Below are 20666 nucleotides of genomic sequence, written 5' to 3'. Positions count from 1 at the left end.
GTAATCAAAACAATTATCTTGTTTTATCTCTTCTCTTTGTCTATTTGTGAAGACAAATAGGGGGAGATTTATATGTTGTGTTTGATTTCAGTTTTTATGTTTTTCTGCAAAACAGTTTGGATAAGTGAAACCTTATAGGTTTTTGCTCCTATACTTGGCTGTTGTTTACTCTGATATTATGCTCTGAATTTCTGTATTTGTTTCTGTGTTAACCAAATATCATAAGTTTTATGTTTTGCTTAAAACTGTATCTTGCAGCAACTGCTTCAGATTCAATCAGGTACAACACAAGCATCAGGGATTTGTCTTCATCAAATAGGGGGAGATTGTTGAACCAAGTGGTGTTCAAGCTTGAAGAATCCAAACCCTTTGAAGGATGTTGAAGGCTTGACTGTACTTGTTGTTGATGAGCTGTCTTAGTTAGGATCTGGGGTAGTTTGAGTTTTGTAATCCACTCTAGATTGAATCCAAAGCTTAGGCATTCTCAATCTTTTAAAAGAAAAAGTGTTTTTCAAACTGTACCGTCCCGTACCCGGGCGTTGACTAAGACAAGGTCAAAGTCAACACCAGGGGCCAAAGTCAACACAAGGCGTCGCCTAGGTGAAGAGACGCTAAGTGCCAGCGTCGTCGAGAAAGAGGCGTCGCCTAACCAGGGCATTGCCAGATCAAACGTTACTAAAGCAAGGCAATCACAGTGTGGTTCCCCGATACCCATGGGTAGGAAAGACCATGGAGGGAGCGACGCCGTGGGGAGGCCTCAGGTCCCGATAACCCGGGGCAGTGATAAAGAGAAAGGAAAGGTAGCTTCAAGGCCATAGTGATAGCACCAGTGTAGGGCAGCCTGACTCGTGAAGTACCCCTGCCGCCCCAGAGACGCCTTTGGGACAGATACGACTCGAGAGGAAGGTCACGCCCAGGGTAGCCGGGTGCAGTGTACGAGAGGAAGGCAGATACGCTCTCAAAGTAAGTGACTAGATGATTGGGGGCATGAGTTGGCACCCAAAAAGTCACCCCTTGCGCAGTAGCACTCCCAGGCAGGAGGACTCACACGTAGAAACGTCCCCAACTGGGCAGAAACGCCCCCAGATGGGGTCAAGGCGTCGTGAGGCCCTCCACGTGTACAACAGCCAGGTCAGAATAGAAACACCCTTTAGTCAGGTACCAGGTAATTAAAGTCATTTAGCACAGTTTCTATTTTGAGCGTTTAAAGTACTATGATGGCTCTCGAGCGTTTCAACGTCTTAAATGCGCTACTTCTAATTAGACGCCTTAATTGAGCGCGTTACGTTTGTGATTAAAGGCGCTTTAAGGCGCTTTAAATGCTTGAGTAGTTTAAATAGCGCTGAGAATGTTTGGAACAGGGTTGGAACTTTTGGCAAATTTACCAGAACTCTCTAGTTGCTTGCTCGTGCCTTGAGGTTACGTACAAGGGACTGGGGGAAAGATCTTTGCCTGAGGGAGAAAACATACACACAATACACAGTTCTTTTTACCACCTTCAGAGTACCATACGCGGTGCTCAGAGACGGCGGTGCATAGGGCGCCTCTTTGTCCTCTTTTTTTGCAGGAATCCACAGGTAACCAGTGGGAAGGACTCCCTAGCTGACGGTTGAGGTCGCGCACGAAGACGTCCCGGTCAACCGGACGGAACATTTGGCGCCCACCGTGGGGCCGATATAAAACATCAGTCCCATCACAAGTTCGAGAAAATCTACCAAGTTACAGTAACGTTGGAGGAGGTTGGAGTTACAATGGCCCCCACCAGACGAGGCACAGCACGCGCAGCCCCAGCAGAACTATCCATGCAACGGGTCCTGGAGATAATGAGGGGGCTGCAGCAAGATATGGCGGAGTCGAAACTGGAACAGGAACGCATGCAGGCAGATCTCGATGCCTCACATGAGAGGAATGAAGAGCTCCACCGCGTAAATGAGGAGTTGCGCTAGGGCCTGAGAAATGATCGGGGACGGCATGGCCATGACGAGATGGAGAACCATTCCCCCCCAAGGGAGTTTTCCACTCCCTTCTCGCAGGAGATTCTAGATGCAGTGATCCCGAACACGTTCGCGGGACCCAAGGTGATCTTCACCGGGATGGATAAATGTGTCAGAGACACCATGAAGCAAGACATGCACAGTTAGAAAGCAATAAAGGCCGAAGTTTCTAGGGCAGTGACTCTTACATATGTACTTTTCGAGAGTTCCAGCGTTGAACTCCAAGCTGATCAAAGTGGCAGAGTCAAAACCTCCCGCCTCAGCAAGAATCCGGCAAGCTATTTGATCACTTGGAGCCAGCTTCTTGAAGGGTTTGGTTTTGAGGGCCCTCGCCTCTCTCACCCAGTACAGCGGAAACCCATCCAGAGCGTCAGGAACAAGGTCAGTGCAGCAGATCTTGAAGAACCGGCCTTTCCACCCGGTGAACGAGTTTTGGAAGGGTGTGAGGAGAACTCTCCCAGGAACGTTACTAAGAGTTACCCAGAGGTTGTGCCTCTGCCTCTTCACCTCAAAGAAGTGAAGAAAGAGGTCAACCGAGGGCGCACAACCCAAAAACCCGAAGAGGATGTCGAAGGCTTTGACAAAGGCCCAGCTGTTGGGGTATAACTGTGCCGGAGCGACATTGATCTCCGTCAGCAGTTCCTTCTCGAACCGGGAGAAGGGTAGGCGCACGCCGATGGTCTTGAAAACCACCTGGTACAGGTAAAAGAAGGGGACCCCTTCGTTGGCCCGTTTGTCTCCACATACTGGCTCCCCTAGAGTGCAAGGGAGCACAACAATGTCGTCGTCATGCCTCCTCGCGAAGGCCCGGTGATCATAGGAACATGAATCCCCTTTGTGTTCCCTTATGGCCCTGGTAGCGAGTAAGCATGAACATTCGTCAAGAAGTTCACTCGAAGCCCAAGGGTACAAGTCCTTGGGATTGACCCTGGGGGAAGCAACATGAGAAGACATTCTTTAACAAGATCAGGGATTGTCAAGGGCGTATGGCCCGCCGGAAATGCAAGAGTCGAGCAAGGGGAGTGAATGCTGGAAGAACCCTTCGTGAGAGAAGAAAGGGTGCAAGAAGAGAGAGCGTAAGTAGGTTACGAAGAGTGCAGAAATGATGAGAACGGTTTCAGAGTTTGAAGGGTTAAATAAAGCGGTTAGAGCGCCAAACGACGCGAATGGATGCACCGCACGATCGAGCCACGTGGCAGAAGATGAAAGGATGGCCCTGGCACCGCTGGTTAAACTCAGAAAACGTCGTATCAACAGAATACCCAGTGGTATGATGCGCCGTCGAAAGTGGATCAGGGGCACAGTAGGAGTCAGGATCAAATCGAATGACTGAACGTCCCATCAGCCATACAAGAAGCGCCACGTGGATGGCACGGGCAAAACCTTGAGCTCTTCGCTGTCCTCAAGCGTCGACCAAGGCCAAGGCCAAAGTCAATGTCAAGGTAAAGATAACGCCCGAGGCGTCGCCTGTAAGGACGCCAAGGGCGACGCCAGCGTGAGACGTCGCGGGCGTCGCCAACCAAAATATCAGCAGGGTCGCCTCCCCGATACCCACAGGTAGGAAAGACTGTGGAGGGAGACGAAATCGAAGAGGGCAAAGGTAGTTACTGGCGTCGCCTCCCCGAGACCCACAGGTAGGAAAGACTGTGGAGGGAGGCGGGACCACCAAAACGCCAGCGAATCACTGGCAGGGCGTTCCCCGATACCTATGGGAAGGAAAGACCATGGAGGGAACGACCCCCTCTCAAAGCACTCGGCATTTCAGACACCCGAGGACGATACGGCGCTGCTGTAGCAGGCCTCTCCTTAGGCGTGGGCGTCGGGCGTTAGGGATAAAGGGAAGGACCGTTTGGGTGTTAGAAACACCCCGTGGACGATACGGCTCCATTAAGTGAGCCTCTCCATGGACGTGGGCATTGGCGCGTGACCTTTCCCAGGCCTACAAGGCCGCCCAACGAAGTGAAAGAAGCGAATATAATACAAACAAAACAACCGAAGCACGCGAAGGCAAAAAATGAGGATAAGATCACACATGCAGAATTTTGTGTCGCGAGGACACGAAAGTAATCATAACAAAATTCTAGAGTTGTAGCAAGAGTGCAGATGATTCAAAGAATTACAAATTTGTCAGAGAAGGTTAAAACAAGTATAAAGGAATGGGCTGATGATCTAGGGGGGCGGCTCAATCGTCTATCTCCAAGGGCACGACCTTTCCATCAACAATGTGGTGAGTGGAATCGCAGCTGGAAATGTCAATCCCCGGATTCGTGCAGACTGCTTGAGCCAAAGCTTCGTGGAATCCCTCCTCGAAAGTACCCGCCATCTCCTGGATGAGGGCCTTTTTGTCCTTCTCTAGCTCCTCAATGGCGGCGTCCCCAGAGGCTACCTGCTTCTCCAAAGCCTCCTTTTCCACGCGAAGCCGACTGACCTCGACCTGTAGTTTGTCGTAGTCAGCGCGGAGAAGGCCCATAGCCTTGGCCTGGGTGGCCATTTCCCCCTCCATCAGCTCCATCTTGTCAGCCTGCTCACAGCAACGGTCCTTCAAGTCCTTTTGAACTTCTGCGTCAGCTTCGACCATTTCTTGCAGGCCCGTTAACTGAACTTGGAGGGCGACTTCTCGAGTATAAAAGTCAGCCTGGAGCTCCAATGCCTCTGCCAGTTGTCTCTCGGCTTCTGCTTTGGACTCTTGCGCCTGCTTCAGGGAGGTTTGGTAAGTTTCGTTCTGGCATCCCAGGGTTTTCTTCTCCTCCTCCAAAGCAGTTACCTTCGTTTCCAGGGCCTGGAGAGTTTGAGTTTGCAGGACAGCATTCCTGGCCTGGGCGCGCCATTCAAGGGCCACCGCCAAGAAGGCCCCCAAGTAGAAAGGCATGCCTTCCTTCCTGTCAGTGCCCTCTGGCATAGTCCCGCCACTGAAGCCCCTTATCAGATGCATGATTGGAGGAGGGATGGCGATGAGATCGGGGGCGGCAGCGGCAGCGACGGGAGCAGGGGAAGCAGAGACGTCTACCGGTGGCGGGGCGGGGCAGACTCGGCACCTTCTCCCCCTTCCTCTTGGACTGTTGTGGGTGGAAGTGAAGTCGCGCTTGGAGGGTCATCCATGAAGGGATTCCCTCCCTGGGGCAACGCCTCTAGCAGAAGAGGAACCCGCGCAGATTTTCTCCTCTTGAAGGGTACCACACCTTCTGAGTCCTCATCATCCGATAAAATTTCCAAGACCCGTTTCCCTTTGTCAATGGGTGTTGGAGCCAGAGATGAGGCTGCGGCTAGGGGAACGGCGGCGATGGGTGGAGGAGAGCTGGGAGTCTGAAGTGCGTCGGGGCTATGTGGAGATGACGGAGAGGGGAGCTTCGGCAGTGATCGGAGGTGGCGGTGACAAAGTTTGTGGGGGGATCGGAGCAGCAGCAGGGGCGGAGGAGGCGCTCGCCTTGGCGGCACGAGCCTCCTTCATCGCTTTCGCCAGCATCATTCTCTTAGAGGCGTCCATCACCGATCCTACACCAAAACAGACCAAACAGCAGAAATTAGGGCCAAATCAACTATGCAAAATTACAAAACGCCTAGAGGCGTGAGATGCAAGTAACATGGCACCATGAGAAACAGGGGAGGAAGCAGTGGGAACAAACACCCGGTAGCAGGGTGTTCACAGCAAAGGGGACAAGGGAAAAGTCTCCTTACCAAAGTATGTTGTCAGGGCGTGAGCATTGTACTCGCTAGCAACAAGCTTCAAAGTATCAAAAACGATCCCCAGCCCAGCCAAGGCCTTGCTTACTTCCCTGTCAGCAGGAGATAGCTCTTCCAGGGCTTTGGCCCTAAGCAGCTTAGGGCGCTCCGTCCAATAGAGGGGAAAGCCGTCCAAGGCTGTGGGGTCGTGCTTGGCACTGCACACTCTAAAGAATTTCCCCTTCCAGTTTTTGTAAGAGTTTTGGAAGAGGGAGAGGAGGATTCTGCCCGCGATCCCGGAAAAGCTTACCCAGAAGCTTTTCCCCTGCTTTTTCACCTCAAAGAAATGCAGGAAAACGTCTACGGAAGGGAGGATGCCTAGGTGTCCGCAAAGAATTTGAAAACCCCTTACAAATGCTCAGCTGTTGGGGTGGAGCTGGGCGGGGGCGGTATTAATTTCGATAAGGAGTTCTCTTTCAAAGGGGGTGAGGGGAAGACGCACTCCTACGCGTTTGAACACGGTCTGGTACATGAAGAAGAAGGCTTTCCCCTTTCTAGGTCTGTCGTCCAAACAAACAGGTTCCCCAGGCCTGCCGGGACGGACGGATATGTGGGCGTCGTGAGTGCGGCAGAAAGCGTTAAAGTTGTACAAATGGGGATCCCAACGGTGAGCTTCCAGGTCCTGGAAGGTAGTGAGGCTGGTACACTCGTTCAAGAGCTCGTCGGGGGCCCATGGGTAGTAGGCTTTGTAGTTGGACTTGGGGGTCTTGGGGGAGGAATCAGGCTCCGCGTTCGTGCGCGTCATGGTGTAAATAAATAGCTGGAGAAAGAAGAGAGGAAAAAGGTTTTAACAAGTGTAGCCATGACAGGAAGGGGAGCGAACCCCAGGAAACATCACCCACGCGAGAAAACCCAGAAAGAAGGAGAAGGGAACAGAGAAGGAAGGAGAAGCGGAATAACGCAGTAATGCATGAATGTCAACAGTCCCAGGCAGTTCAATAAATCATACAATGCGACGAAAGGGAAGAGTCGTGAGTATTCGAAAATCATACCTTTGCAATCAAAGTGAAGGCGGAAGAAGAGCACAGGAAGGAGAGAACAGCAATTGCAGAGAAAAGGGGTTTGAAGACGACGAACAGTGCAGAGACGCAGAGGGAATGAATGTAACAGTGGGGTGAGCGCGGGGTTTGGGGGTAACTTAAACGTTACATTTCGCAACCCAAGAGGCGCTAACTAAGAGTCGTGAGATCGTGCCACGTGTCAAAGGATCAATCGCCCAAGGGAAACGCAAGGGTCTCTAGAGGCTGGCCGTGCGATGGGCTACGTGGCGCGCAATCAAGGGTAGCCCCGAAATGTGTTATCATCCCTGTTTCAGAGGATGTCCAATCAGTCATTAAGAGCGCTCCTATGGTTCAGAGAGTGTCACGTCAATAATTCGAGAATTGTTGAGTCAGCAGGGAGCGACACGTCATCAGGATGGCACGTGGACGGCGTGGGCGAGGCCTTAGTCTTTGCGCTGAAGACAAGTCTTCGGCTTAAGACTGGGGGGCTTGTGTACCGTCCCGTACCCGGGCGTTGACTAAGTCAAGGTCAAAGTCAACACCAGGGGCCAAAGTCAACACAAGGCGTCGCCTAGGTGAAGAGACGCTAAGTGCCAGCGTCGTCGAGAAAGAGGCGTCACCAAGGCAAGGCGTCGCCTAGGTGAAGGCGTCGCCTAACCAGGGCGTCGCCAGATCAAACGTTACTAAAGCAAGGCAATCACAGTGTGGTTCCCCGATACCCATGGGTAGGAAAGACCATGGAGGGAGCGACGCCGTGGGGAGGCCTCAGGTCCCGATAACCCGGGGCAGTGATAAAGAGAAAGGAAAGGTGGCTTCAAGGCCATAGTGATAGCACCAGTGTAGGGCAGCCTGACTCGTGAAGTACCCCTGCCGCCCCAGAGACGCCTTTGGGACAGATACGACTCAAGAGGAAGGTCACGCCCAGGGTAGCCGGGTGCAGGGTACGAAAGGAAGGCAGATACGCTCTCAAAGTAAGTGACTAGATGATTGGGGGCATGAGTTGGCATTCAAAAAGTCACCCCTTGCGCAGTAGCACTCCCAGGCAGGAGGACTCACACGTAGAAACGTCCCCAACTGGGCAGAAACGCCCCCAGATGGGGTCAAGGCGTCGTGAGGCCCTCCACGTGTACAACAACCAGGTCAGAATAGAAACACCCTTTAGTCAGGTACCAGGTAATTAAAGTCATTTAGCACAGTTTCTGTTTTGAGCGTTTAAAGTACTATGATGGCTCTCGAGCGTTTCAACGTCTTAAATGCGCTACTTCTAATTAGACGCCTTAATTGAGCGCGTTACGTTTGTGATTAAAGGCGCTTTAAGGCGCTTTAAATGCTTGAGTAGTTTAAATAGCGCTGAGAATGTTTGGAACAGGGTTGGAACTTTTGGCAAATTTACCAGAACTCTCTAATTGTTTGCTCGTGCCTTGAGGTTACGTACAAGGGACTGGGGGAAAGATCTTTGCTTGAGGGAGAAAACATACACACAATACACAGTTCTTTTTACCACCTTCAGAGTACCATACGCGGTGCTCAGAGACGGAGGTGCACAATTTCGGTGTTTCTTGTTGGCTGGCTTGAGCGTCGGAGTGCAAACGGCCGCTAGGGCGCCTCTTTGTCCTCTTTTTTGCAGGAATCCACAGGTAACCAGTGGGAAGGACTCCCTAGCTGACGGTTGAGGTCGCGCACGAAGACGTCCCGGTCAACCGGACGGAACACAAACTAAGTGAAAAACAACCGATTGTTTTGTCGAAACAACCGATTGTTTTGTCGAAACAACCGATTGTTTTATACTTAGATGTTTTGAGAAAATGTTGAAAACTGTTTTTCAAATGGTTGAGCTGTTAAAACCAAAACAACTGATTGATTCGAGGAAACAACCGATTGTTTGTTTTGGTACCATAACAAAAAAACTGTTTTAGCTTTGACTCAGCTTTAAATGCTTTAACTGTTTACGCTCCATTCTTTAAATGCTTTGACCAATCATTAAATGCAATGAATAAGTTTGTTAAGATTTGATAACAAACAATATCTTTGAATATATTCAGAAAAACAGATTTGAGTAATAAGATTTTGAATACAAGTTTTTGAGTTTTTCAAAGAGTTGAGATTGCTTAGAGATTGTGATTGATCAAAGAGTGTGAGATAGGATTTCTGCTTGTATTGATTTCATATTTGCTTTTGTAACAAGTGTAATCCTTGTATTATGTAAAACAAGTTGTTTGTGTGTTTGCTGAGAAGTGTTGTGTGTTCTTGAGGGGATCAAGATCAGCATTCTTAGTGTTGGTGTGGTTGACCAAGAGAAGTGTGTGTCTTGAGGGGATCAAGGTCACTTTCTTGGTTGTGGTGTAAGTGATCTAGGTTTGATTGCTTAGTGGATTTCCTCAGTGGTTTCTGAGAAGATTGCATGTAGCTCTGGGTTTATAGTGAACCAGTATAAACATCTGTATGCATTCTCTCTATCTTTAATCTCTTTAAATTCAGTTTTAATATTTGCAAACTGGTATAAACAACCGATTGTTTTTCTGGTGTTGTTGTTTTTGCTTGTTGTTTTGGTAAACTGGATTCCTTATCAATTGTTTCTTGAAGTAATTTCATTCTTGACTTAAAAGTTTGCGAAAACCCTCTTTAAACCATTCACCCCCCTCTAGTTTAAAGCCATATATTCTAACAACAAGGACAGCAACAAAGATAGGTATGGAAACAAGAAATCTAATGATTTTAATTCCAATAACTATACTTGTTTTGGTTGTGGTGAGCAAGGTCACATAAAGGCAGATTGCCCAAACAAAAGCAAGGAGAAAAAGCCTAGCTACAAGGAAAAGAAGAGCAAGACAAAGAGAGCCTACATAGCTTGGGATGAGAATGAGGTATCATCATCAAGCTCTTCATCAAGTGAAGATGAGAAAGCAAACATTTGTTTGATTGCTGAAGATGATGATGAATCTTGCAGCTCAAGTGAAGTAAGTTCTTGTGCTTCTTTAAATGAACAAAATTATAGTGAATTGCTTGAAGCTTTTCAAGAAACCCACGATGAAGCTAATCGATTAGTTCTTTCAAACAACCGATTGAAAGAACTTAACAGCTGGCTGGAAAAGAGAGTGAAGGCACTTGAAGAAGAGATTGAAAAATCTAAAAAGGATTTCAAAAATCTAGAAACGCATTTCAAAAATTATTCTTGCAAGTGTGACACTCTCATTTGCGAAAATTGTGAAAATCTTGAGAAGAAAGTGCATTATCTTGTTAATATTGTGGACAAGCTTTCGAAAGGGAAATCTAACTTTGAGAATGTCTTAGCATCTCAAAGTTGTGTTTTCGGAAAGGTTGGTTTAGGTTTTAATCCACAAAACAAACAAGATAAGTTTTCAAAAAGTTTTCAAGAAAGCCAGAAAAACAACCGATTGTTAAGTCGAAACAACCGGTTGTTACATGTTTTTACTGCATGAAAAAGGGCCATTCGGTTAGATTCTGCAAAATAAGAAAGTTTTATGTTCCCAGGGGCTTCATGAAATGGATTCCTAAAGGATGTAAGGTTCCAAATGAGAAAAGAAATCAATTGGACCCACATTTGTGAAGGAGCCAAATCTTGTTGCTTGAACTCATGTTTGTGCAGGAAATCTAAAGTGTGAAGGACTGAGTCATCTGATCAAGTTCTTGGAAGAAAAAGACCAACATTGAAGCTGAATCAATGTCCTGTATCTGTCCAAAGGCCCTCAATAGTTAAATGAGGGTTCTTGATCACAAAGCACATGGCTCATTGAAAAAACAACATAAAGGATAAGACCTTCCTTATCTCTGTTCTTAATTACTGTTTTTAAGTTCATTTTCATGATTAAATATCCTCTTTAAAATGTTCGTTTTCTGTGCAGGGCTTGGTCTAGTTTTTTCTCTCTGAAAATGTGGTACCCATTCATGTCATTGAATGCTTTATGTTTCTATTATTGCTATAAAATCTATTGCAGCTGATCTCTTCCACAAGAATAACCAATTACAACATCTCTTGCAATTCTTGTGTGAGCTTCTCTCTATTTCTTCTCTGGCATCATGGAATCAACTCCTCCCACCTCAAAGAGAGTCAAAACCAGAGCAGTAAGGTCTGGAGAAAGGCTAGAAGGATGGTTTTCTAGTGATAATGATCAAATTGAGAGGTATAGGTTTGAGACTAGCACCAAAGTGATAAACAACCCCAAAGTTGTTTGCTTTGATTGGCTGAAAAGTCAAAAGCTGGATAATGTCAAAAGGCTACTCAAACATCTACCCACATTTGATAAGAGTATTCTACACAAATCTCAAGTTTGAGGGAAACAACCTTGTTTCTCATGTAAAGGGTGTGGATATGGAGATCACATATGATGTGTGGACTGCAGCAGCTGGTCTAAAGTACTGTGGCCTCAAAATCAATAAGGGGAACCTTGGTGTAGTGGAGGATTTCAACAAAGTCCAATACTACAAGAGCTGCTTGAAGAACCAAAATGCTCAAGTTAGGACTTGTTCGGTTGGTGGCTTGAGGCTTGATGAAAGGTTGTTGGCCCTTATTGTAACTTGGATTCTAACTCCAAGGGGGAGCAATCATTTTGTTCTTACAGAGGAGGATCTGGTGTACATATACTACATTATGAAGAAGATCAAAATAAATTGGATCCACATCATCAAAGAGCACATGCAAAAGGCAATGAGGTTAAGTGACTATCACTATCCATATGCTGTTTTGATTTCTAAATTTCTTCTATATTTTGAAGTGAACCTAGAGGATGAAACATCTAAGTTGGTCAAGTCAACTCAAGAGTTGAACAATGGATCTCTCAGCAAAATGGGATTCATCAAAATAGGTGGCAAATGGATTACCTTGGTGCCTCATCAAGTGCTGCTGCTGATCTTGAAGAAGGTGAACATGCTGTTGATATGGATTTTCAACATGAAGATCAACCTGAAACAAATCAAGATGTTGGACCCAGTGCTAGTGCTGGAAATCAGGAAGATGGAATGCAAACCATGTTTCCTTTTGAGAAATTCATGGTCAGTAGGCTTGATGGCTTTGCGGAGAACCAAAGGAATCTCCATGATCTATGTGTCAGCAATTTCCAGAGCATTGACAACAGGTTTAGAAGCATGGATGCACGCTTCATGACCTTAGATGAACAGATTGAGGCAGTCCAGAACCAGATCTTTGATCTTCAAAATGCTGATGATGAATGAAGAGGAAAAACAACCAATTGATATCTCGAAACAACCGATTGTTTTTGGTGTTTGTATCAGTTTTTCTTGTTTTCTGCTTCTGCTTTTTAATTCTGATGTATTAAGAACAATTATCTTTTTTATCTCTTCTTTTTGTCTATTTGTGAAGACAAATAGGGGGAGATTTATGCTGTATTTGGTTTTTCGTTTTCAATTTCTGCAAAACAGTTGTATGGGTGTAACCTTATAAGTTTTTGCTCTAATATTTTTGCTCTGATATTATGCTCTGAATTTCTGTTTTTGTTTCTGTGCTAACCAAATATCAGAAGTTCTATGCTTTGCTTAAAACTGTGTCTTGCAGGAACTGCTTCAGATTCAATCAAATATAACACAAGCATCAGGGATTTGTCTTCATCAAATAGGGGGAGATTGTTGAACCAAGTGTTGTTCAAGCTTTGAAGAATCCAAACCCTTTTAAGGATGATGAAAGACTAGTTGTGCTTGTTGTTGCTAAGTTGTCTTTTAGATAGGATATGGGGTAGATTTAATATGTAATCCACTCTTGATTGAATCCAAAGCATAGGCATTCTCAATATTTTTAAAAGAAAAGTGTTTTTTCAAACTAAGTGAAAAATAACCTGTTGTTTTGTCGAAACAACCGATTGTTTTACACTTAGGTGTTTTAGAAAAGGTCAAAAACTGTTTTTATGGTTGACTTGCTGTCAAAACCAAAACAACCGATTGTTTGTTTTGGTACCATAACAGAAAACTGTTTTGTGCTTTGACTGAGAATTAAATGATTTTCTAACTAGTTACGCTCCAGTTTTTAATGTTTTGACCAATCTTTAAATGCAATGAATAGTTTGTTAAGATTTGATAACAAACAACAACTTTGAATATAAAACAGTAAAACAAATTTGGGTTTTACAACAACAACACAAGTTTTGAGATTTTGAAAAAGTTGAGATTGCTTAGAGATTGAGTTTGATCAAAGAGTGTGAGATAGGATTTTCTCTTGTATTGATTTCAGATTTGTTCTATAACAAGTGTAATCCTTGTATCTGTTGAAAGAAACTTTTTGTGTGTTGCTGAGAAGTGTTGTGTGTTCTTGAGGGGATCAAGATCAGCATTCTTAGTGTTGGTGTGGTTGACTAAGAGAAGTGTGTGTCTTGAGGGGATCAAGGTCACTTCTTTGGTTGTGTTGTAAGTGATCTAGGTTTGATTGCTTAGTGGATTTCCTCAGTGGTTTCTGAGAAGATTGGATGTAGCTCTGGGTTTAGAGTGGACTAGTATAAACCTCTGTGTGCATTCTCTCTATCCTTAGTCTCTTTAAATTCAGTTTTAATATTTTCAAATTGGTATAAATAACTGATTGTTTAGGCGAAACCGATTATTTTGATTTTGAAATCTTTGTGATTAGTTGTGCACATGCAAAAGTCTGCTAAATTTTGGTGGGATTTAATTTTAGTTTTAATTTGTTAAACTGACAGCATTGCCCTTATTATACTTTGAGAGAGAAATCATATAATTTCATTAGACATGGGAATCAATTTTTAAATCAAATTGGTTTTATTTTTTTGTTAATTAAAATGCAGGGAAATAAAAATTTAATTTAATTAAATCTTAAGTTCGAATCATATCCTAATAGAGTTTTCCTAAAATGCGTCCAGTCTCGATGCATCTCTACAAGCAAATGTAGCATTGAAAATTAGCTTGGAAAACCCTAGGATTGAATGAATTCCAAAGTACTATTGCATCATCATGCGTAACATATAAGTATATAAAGAAAAGCAATAACCTAACCTAATAGGGAAAATAATCAAATATCGAATCACAAATCCACAGCACCACAAAGGAAACAAATAAACGCTCGAGGATGAAAAACAAAACCTGTCTTATTCCCTCACTCGTGAACTCCTCTCTGCCTGTTAGTAACCCTTCTTTGCACTCTCTAACCTATCCAGCTCCCTCACTTTTCGGTCTTGCCTCTGCCTTATGTTTATGCACTTAGAATTCTGCCTTCATTGACTATATTGTGCTGCATAATCTGTGTTGGTAGTGGGCAGTTTTCTTTCAATTTTATTTGTGTTTTGTTCTTTCAGTTATGCTGTCAAAAAAATCATGTTATGATATATCAATTATGGACTGGCTATATGTTAAGAATTTTGAATTATTGTTAAATATCGTGATTTAGATGTCATTTTTGTTATCTAAGTTATTTTTTATATATATGTATCTATTTACAGTATAGTTTTATGTTGTAGCTAGGAACTTATTATACATGTTATGATCCTGCAACTTACCATCATCCATTCTCTTCCTGATTCTTGGTAGGATCTCAATTTTGGCAGCATTGGGAGATGGTCTATTGCATTGCAGCAGGTCAAGATTTAGTTTTAGAAAATGTTTAACACATCATGTTTGCCGTTAAATTCTCTCCATAACTATTCCATCATCAGAAGTTTTCCAAACGATAATAATTGACATACCAAAACCAAAAAGCAGAAGAACTGCATATGAAGACAAGGTCAAAACCTCACATCTACAATGGCACCTTCTGCCTCAGACAGACTAGGTGAAATATTGAGCAAATCACACCTGAAATGACAACTTTAATTCAGAACATAATCATCATGCAAACAGAAAACTACTCCATTTTCATTGCCCCTTATTTTGGAGCATCTAAACAACAGTAAAAGCATAACATGAAAATGAAGAAAAAAAATAGCGAGAAGACACATACAGGCGGAGCTTCCCTTGCCGTTCATGTTGAACAGTGAATCCAGAGGGTAGGTAATCCTCAATGTTGGGCCGATCAAGGTCCAATTCAGAACTCGACGATTTGAGTTTCCCAGTCCTATTCATCTTTGTTACGCTTCCACAACAACCAAAATGGCGTGACTAAACTAGACCCTTAGATCCTGAAACACGCACGGTGAAAAAATAACTGATTCAATAAAATCTTCAAAGAGTTAGTCAACAAATTTCACCATAATTCTATAATTTAATTCCATCAAACAGCTTCAATGCAATGAAGTAAAAAAGAAGAAAAAAACCCTACTGTAGGAGATGGCATTGGGAGGAAATCCCGAGAAAGAGCTCAGGATCTAGGGAATAGAAAAGGGATGGGAAATTGCGGAAACCAACTGTAACGAGATGATGGAACCAAGAGTGTCATGGGCATGGCTGACTGTAATTTCCGGGATGAATGAAGGGAAATTTTGTCCTAACCAAATACCATCTCATTCGAAGTCGCAGGGGGAACATTCTAATTTTTCAGGTCTTTTATATATATATATATATATATATATATATATATATATATATATATATATATATATATATATATATATTTTGCTTCCCTATACAATTTTGCAATGTAATACTTTTTCTTTTCTCTAACTTCTCTTCCTTTCTCTTCTTTCAAAACTTTCTTTTCCATAAAATATCAATATTTTTTTAAGAAAAATATAAATAATTTAAATAAAATATTTTTTATTTAGTATTATTTAAAATATCAAAATATAATTATATATTAAATCATTAACACTTACAAATTATTTCTAATTATTAATTATAATAAAATAATTTAACAAATAAATACTTTAATTTATTTAATTAATTATCAATTAGAAATTTAAAATTATTTATATAATTAAATATGATTTAATATATATATAATTAAAAAATAAAAATAAATAAATTGGCAGACCAAAATCAAACTATTAAATTATATCAGGTGAGTTGTTTGTTTTATTTTTAATTATAACGGTAAATCACACTAAAACAAGTCGTACTGTCCCATATACTTATTATTAGGTAACATTTATTTAAGAAAGCAAAATAAATAAGTTTTCCATTATATTGATTTATTCCATCACAACATAAATGTTACTTTATTCATAAGAAAATGTTAAGCATTACAATATTGTTTTTGGTATATTATTTGTTTGATTGAAATTAATTTTTTAATAAAAATGCTAATAAACATATATTTATTTACCAATGTTAAATTGTTTGATTTTGTTAATTATTATATAAAATAAAAATAAAATTAAAAATATTAAACAAAAGGATAGTACAATGGCGAAGCCATCTAATTTGCGATTATTAGTATTACGAGAGAAGAAATATAAGGGTGGAAAAGAGAAAAGAGAAAGTAGGATAAAATGAAGTGATATGTATTATTGTAGAATTTGGAAATTACATTGTCCTGAAAAGGGAAGAAAGATGGTAAAAAAGGAAAATTAAGGTATCTTTAAGCCATAGAGAGCATCTGCATGTTTTGGCAAGTCAAACTTTGTATGAAAGTAGAGAGTTAGTTTTATTAAAAACATGGAGAGTGACTAAACTATTGGACCCTGCATGATGACTTCTTATGCCACTATTATCCAAACCTAGGGACTCAGAAACTTTATCTAAACCACCATGAAAGTTGGGAAAAAATCTGATTAGATGTTTAACATCGTATACTTTATATCCAAAGAAGAATTTAACTAGTTGAAGAAAGTCACACAAGTTGGTAGATAGAAATGGTTGCATATAAAAAAAGCGTTGACTCATTATCTTTACCATGTACCCAAAATCTTAGGCACTATGGAAAGAAATCCATTGAATATTATTGTTGCAAGGGAGTCCTGAAAGCATCATCAGCTCAGCGAATCGCACAATGCTCACTCCAAACTTTCGATTCTTATCAAAACTCATGGATGCATTTGATATTCATCTTCATCCCTTTTAATTGTTTGTTGCGTCCTCTTCTAATTCCATGGTTCATTTTTATGGTGAACATTAAAAGATATCTCCTTTTTACGGTTAATTTTTATTTTGATATATTTCCAAATCCACTGTATATTCAATCACCGATTGAAGATTTTTTTCCTTTTTTGCATTCTAGGGTTTTCGAGGGTTTAATCGTAAAAGGTACTGAATTTTGACCTCCTCTTTGGATGCATTTGATATTCATGTTCATCCCATTTAATTGTTTGTTGCATGCTATTCTCATTCCATGGTTCATTAATTTCATATTGATGTTCATATTTATTTTCATTTTGATTTTGTCCTCTTTCATATTGATGTTCATCAACATTTTTGGGTAAACTCTAATATTTATGCCAAGGCATTTTTTGTTTTTTTGTTTCTAGGCTTCTCTGTTCTAAATTTCTAGGTTTGTTTCCTGCTATTCTGATTTCATTGTTTATTTAATTTCATATTGATGTTCATTCTAATTTTGTCCTCTTTCATATTGATGTTCATATTGATTATGGTAAGAATGTTATATGCTTATGGGATGAGAATTTCTTTTTTGCTTACTTGATGCATTCAACTACTTCCATAGTCTTTGTTCTCTGTTTCTTATTACTTTTTCAGTTTTGTTGATATAAAGGTTTCTTAGATAGGAAGTTTTCTTAGACATTTACAAGATCTTCATTTCTTCTCCTCTTTCAGATTTCTCAGATATTTACTTCAGCAAGTAATCATTATCATATATTATTATTATTAATTATACTGTGAATGTTCTCTATTCTTTATACACTGCCTTCAGCATATTAATTTATTTTTTCAATGCAAATTTTTTAGATATTTGTTGCAGCAAGTAATCATTATGAGAACATTAAATTATTGGGATTATGAGAATTTTGAAATTTTTATATATTCTTTATTTTTTTTCTTTTCCCATATATTGTGACAATACTCTGTGCTTTATACACGACTTTCAAGATCATTATTTCTTCTTTTCAGATTTAGTGCAGCAATTAATCATTATATATTATATTTTATACGGTAGCCTTTTTCTATTCTTTAAACCCTGATTTGAACACATTCATTTATTGTTAATGATTTTCTTTATTTAGTTCTTCTTTGTGTCACAGTACTCATTGTTTTTCTAAATTTTAATTATTTTTTACTTTTTCAAAATAAATAAGAACCAATTCTTCTATATAAATAGATGTGTGGTATGTTCTTCGGAGTCGCATTTAGTATCAGCATTTGCAGTCTACATTTTCCTTTTACTTAAAAAGTCAGGCTTACAATGTATTTGTTATTCAATCAGAGATATCAATCTAGAGAATGAAAATTGGATTCTGATAGCAAGAGTAATTCGATTCTGGTTTGTGTCGGACTTCAAGAAAAGAAAGTTTCCATTCTCAATGGAAATGGTGATTCAAGATAAAGAGGTCAATTGTTTTATCATTTCCTTTCTTATTGTTTTGTACTAAATATATCAATATCAATTATTCTAATCATGGTTAATCTTGAATCTTCTTTTCCAGGGCGATAGAATTCATGTTTTTGTTAGAAAAACACTAATTTATAAATTTTAAAATAATATTTTTGAGGATAAGGTTTATTCCTTCAATTTCTTTAGTGTGACAACTAATTCAGGATCTTATAGAACAACCCATCACAAGTACAAGATTAATTTCCAGTTTGGAACTAAGGTAAGCTGTGTATGTAATGATCTGGTATCATGTGCAATACCTCAGTACACCCCAATGTCTGTGATAAGAGTCCCTGGTTTTGATACTGATTATTTAGTTGGTAAGTTTACTTATAATGGTTTTGGTTCAACATATTTGTTTCCATATGTTATTGGTTTACTGACTGGTGTAGGCATTGAGAGGGAGATTAATAGAACAGGCTCATCAACAAAGTTAAATGTGATTTCCATTGAAGTTGATGGGTAAGCTAAAATTTCGTAGTACAACCATTCCAAAATTTGTTTTACACAATTCAAATTTTATTTGCAACAGCTTGCGCATGGAGTGTACATTATTTGGCAATTATGTTGATGAGCTCAATGCATTTTTGTCATCTGGAGAGTTGCAAAATGTGGTCATCAGTTTGCAGTTTGCTAAAGTCAAGATTTCCTAGGGTATGTTTACTCATGAAACTTATTTTTTTTATTATGCTACTTAAATTTATGTACTTATAACATAATGTATTTTATTTTGATTGTAGACAAGGTTTGTTTGCAAAATTGCTTGGATTGTACAAAATTAATATATAACTTACAGTCTAAAGAGGCAAACGAACTTAAAAAAAGGTTACTTCAATACGTACTTTGTCATTCAGTACTTGAAAATTATGACACGTTCTAACTACAAATTTAACATTTGTAGGATGATGGAAAATACAGATTCTCCTACTCAAGGACTCAGTCAGTTGTGTGATTCTGGAAAACAGAATGTTGATGATGAATTTATCCACTTGATTCCAAGAAACATTATTCAAGGCCTGAAAGATTGCAAGGAAGTATCATTATATTTTTTTTATCAAAATTTAATTAAATTAATTATGTATGCTTTAACTGCAGAACCTCTTTTTTGTTTTCAGGAAAACACTTTTGTTGTTTTAGCTACTATAAAACATATTGTAGTTGATGATGAATGGTGGTACACGACTTGCTTATGCAATAAAATCGTTTACTCGGATTCGAAAATGTTTTTTTGTGAGAAATGTAATAAGCATGTTATGAAAGTGCAACCAAGGTATTCTTTGTAAACGCCATCCTTTTTTTTTTCATTACTTTCTATATTAGTAATATCTATTGTATTATATTTCTTAACCTTTTATTTATATTTTATATTTCAGGTATAAGCTGAAGGTACGAGTAATGGATGAGACAGACTCCACCACTTTTGTTCTTTTTGACAGGGATGCAACTACATTGATCAATAATTATTTGAAAGTAATGACAAGGTAATTTTCCAATAGTGTATATGTCTATTGATGCATATATGAAAAGGTTATTGTATAAATTAATATACTAATATTTTATTTTATTTTTAATTTCTAGAACGCTGACTCTAGTGTATTACTCAAAGAATTTGGTCTTTTGATAGACAAAGTCATGTTGTATAAAGTTGGTTGTGTTAAAGATCAAGCTAACAGGTTTGACCAATCATTCCGTGTCAAAAAAAATTTACTAATGAGAGTATTATCCAAAGATTTTCTCATGGTGGTTCTGAAAGTGTGGTATGTATTTTATTATATTTTGTGTTGCATTTTATTTCTAAATTAATTATGTATATCTTTTAATTTAATTTTTATGTTGACAAGGAACCTCATACTCAGAGGAAAAGACTATGCAGTATTAAAGATGTCGAACAAAACAATTTCTCTATAGAAGTTCCTCAGGTATTTTATATTTAAATGATTAGTTTAAAAAACTAAATCTTACTAATATTTCTACTTCATGTTGTAGGATTTGTTTAAAAAAAATTTCAATGAAATTGTTGATTTGCATTCTGAAACTGTTGACTTAGCAAGTGACAGTCAGTTAAGTGTTGAAGTGGTTCATCCAGGGCTTACCCTCGCACACAGCCGATGATGATGTTCCATTAAGGGTATTAAGGAAAATATAAAGATCGAAAAGGGAGTACTATGAAAGATGATTTTTTATGTATTTCTGTCACTCTTGGACAGTTTTAGTTTGTATTTGTAATTTTGTTTACTCTTTCTAATTTCTATTCACAATATTTTATGATGTATGAGTACAATTACTTTTTAAAGTCTATTTATTTAATATTGTTGATTTCATCATCGAACCTTATCTTTAAGGTACGTAATTACTTTATAGTTAATTTTGGCCTTCTACTTAAGAATTTCACTTAGTTTGTGTGTAATTAATATAATGACTTATTTTTTTGGAAGAATGTTAGGCACATAATCTTACAGTTTGTCAATTATGTTATAATTATTCCAGATATTATTTATCAACGACTATAACTTATCTGTTCTTCCATTTTTTTTTGAGATTATTACAATAACATTTTGC

At 39.9% G+C, this 20666-nt stretch overlaps 1 protein-coding gene and 1 long non-coding RNA gene across 2 annotated transcripts; one reads left to right on the top strand and one right to left on the bottom strand.

Annotated features, from left to right (window-relative positions):
* Positions 1-13407: 13407 nt before the first annotated feature.
* On the bottom strand, positions 13408-15156 carry LOC137817358 (uncharacterized). Its single transcript, XR_011081954.1, has 4 exons — positions 14946-15156; positions 14628-14805; positions 14188-14482; positions 13408-13991 (listed from the first exon to the last, which is right to left on the bottom strand). It is a non-coding gene; the product is annotated as an uncharacterized lncRNA (long non-coding RNA).
* An 811-nt stretch (positions 15157-15967) lies between these two features.
* Positions 15968-20219, top strand: LOC137817350 (uncharacterized). The gene is made up of 12 exons (XM_068620636.1): positions 15968-16043; positions 18272-18327; positions 18373-18427; positions 18500-18569; positions 18640-18745; positions 18848-18852; positions 19009-19141; positions 19223-19377; positions 19481-19588; positions 19837-19864; positions 19949-20026; positions 20094-20219. Exons 1-12 carry the CDS (start codon positions 15968-15970, stop codon positions 20217-20219), a joined length of 996 nt encoding a protein of 331 aa, XP_068476737.1.
* Positions 20220-20666: the final 447 nt, after the last annotated feature.

The sequence above is a fragment of the Phaseolus vulgaris genome, unplaced genomic scaffold (assembly GCF_000499845.2).
Source record: "Phaseolus vulgaris cultivar G19833 unplaced genomic scaffold, P. vulgaris v2.0 scaffold_33, whole genome shotgun sequence".
Lineage (NCBI taxonomy): Eukaryota > Viridiplantae > Streptophyta > Magnoliopsida > Fabales > Fabaceae > Phaseolus > Phaseolus vulgaris.
This window is presented reverse-complemented; position numbering and strand designations above follow the sequence as displayed.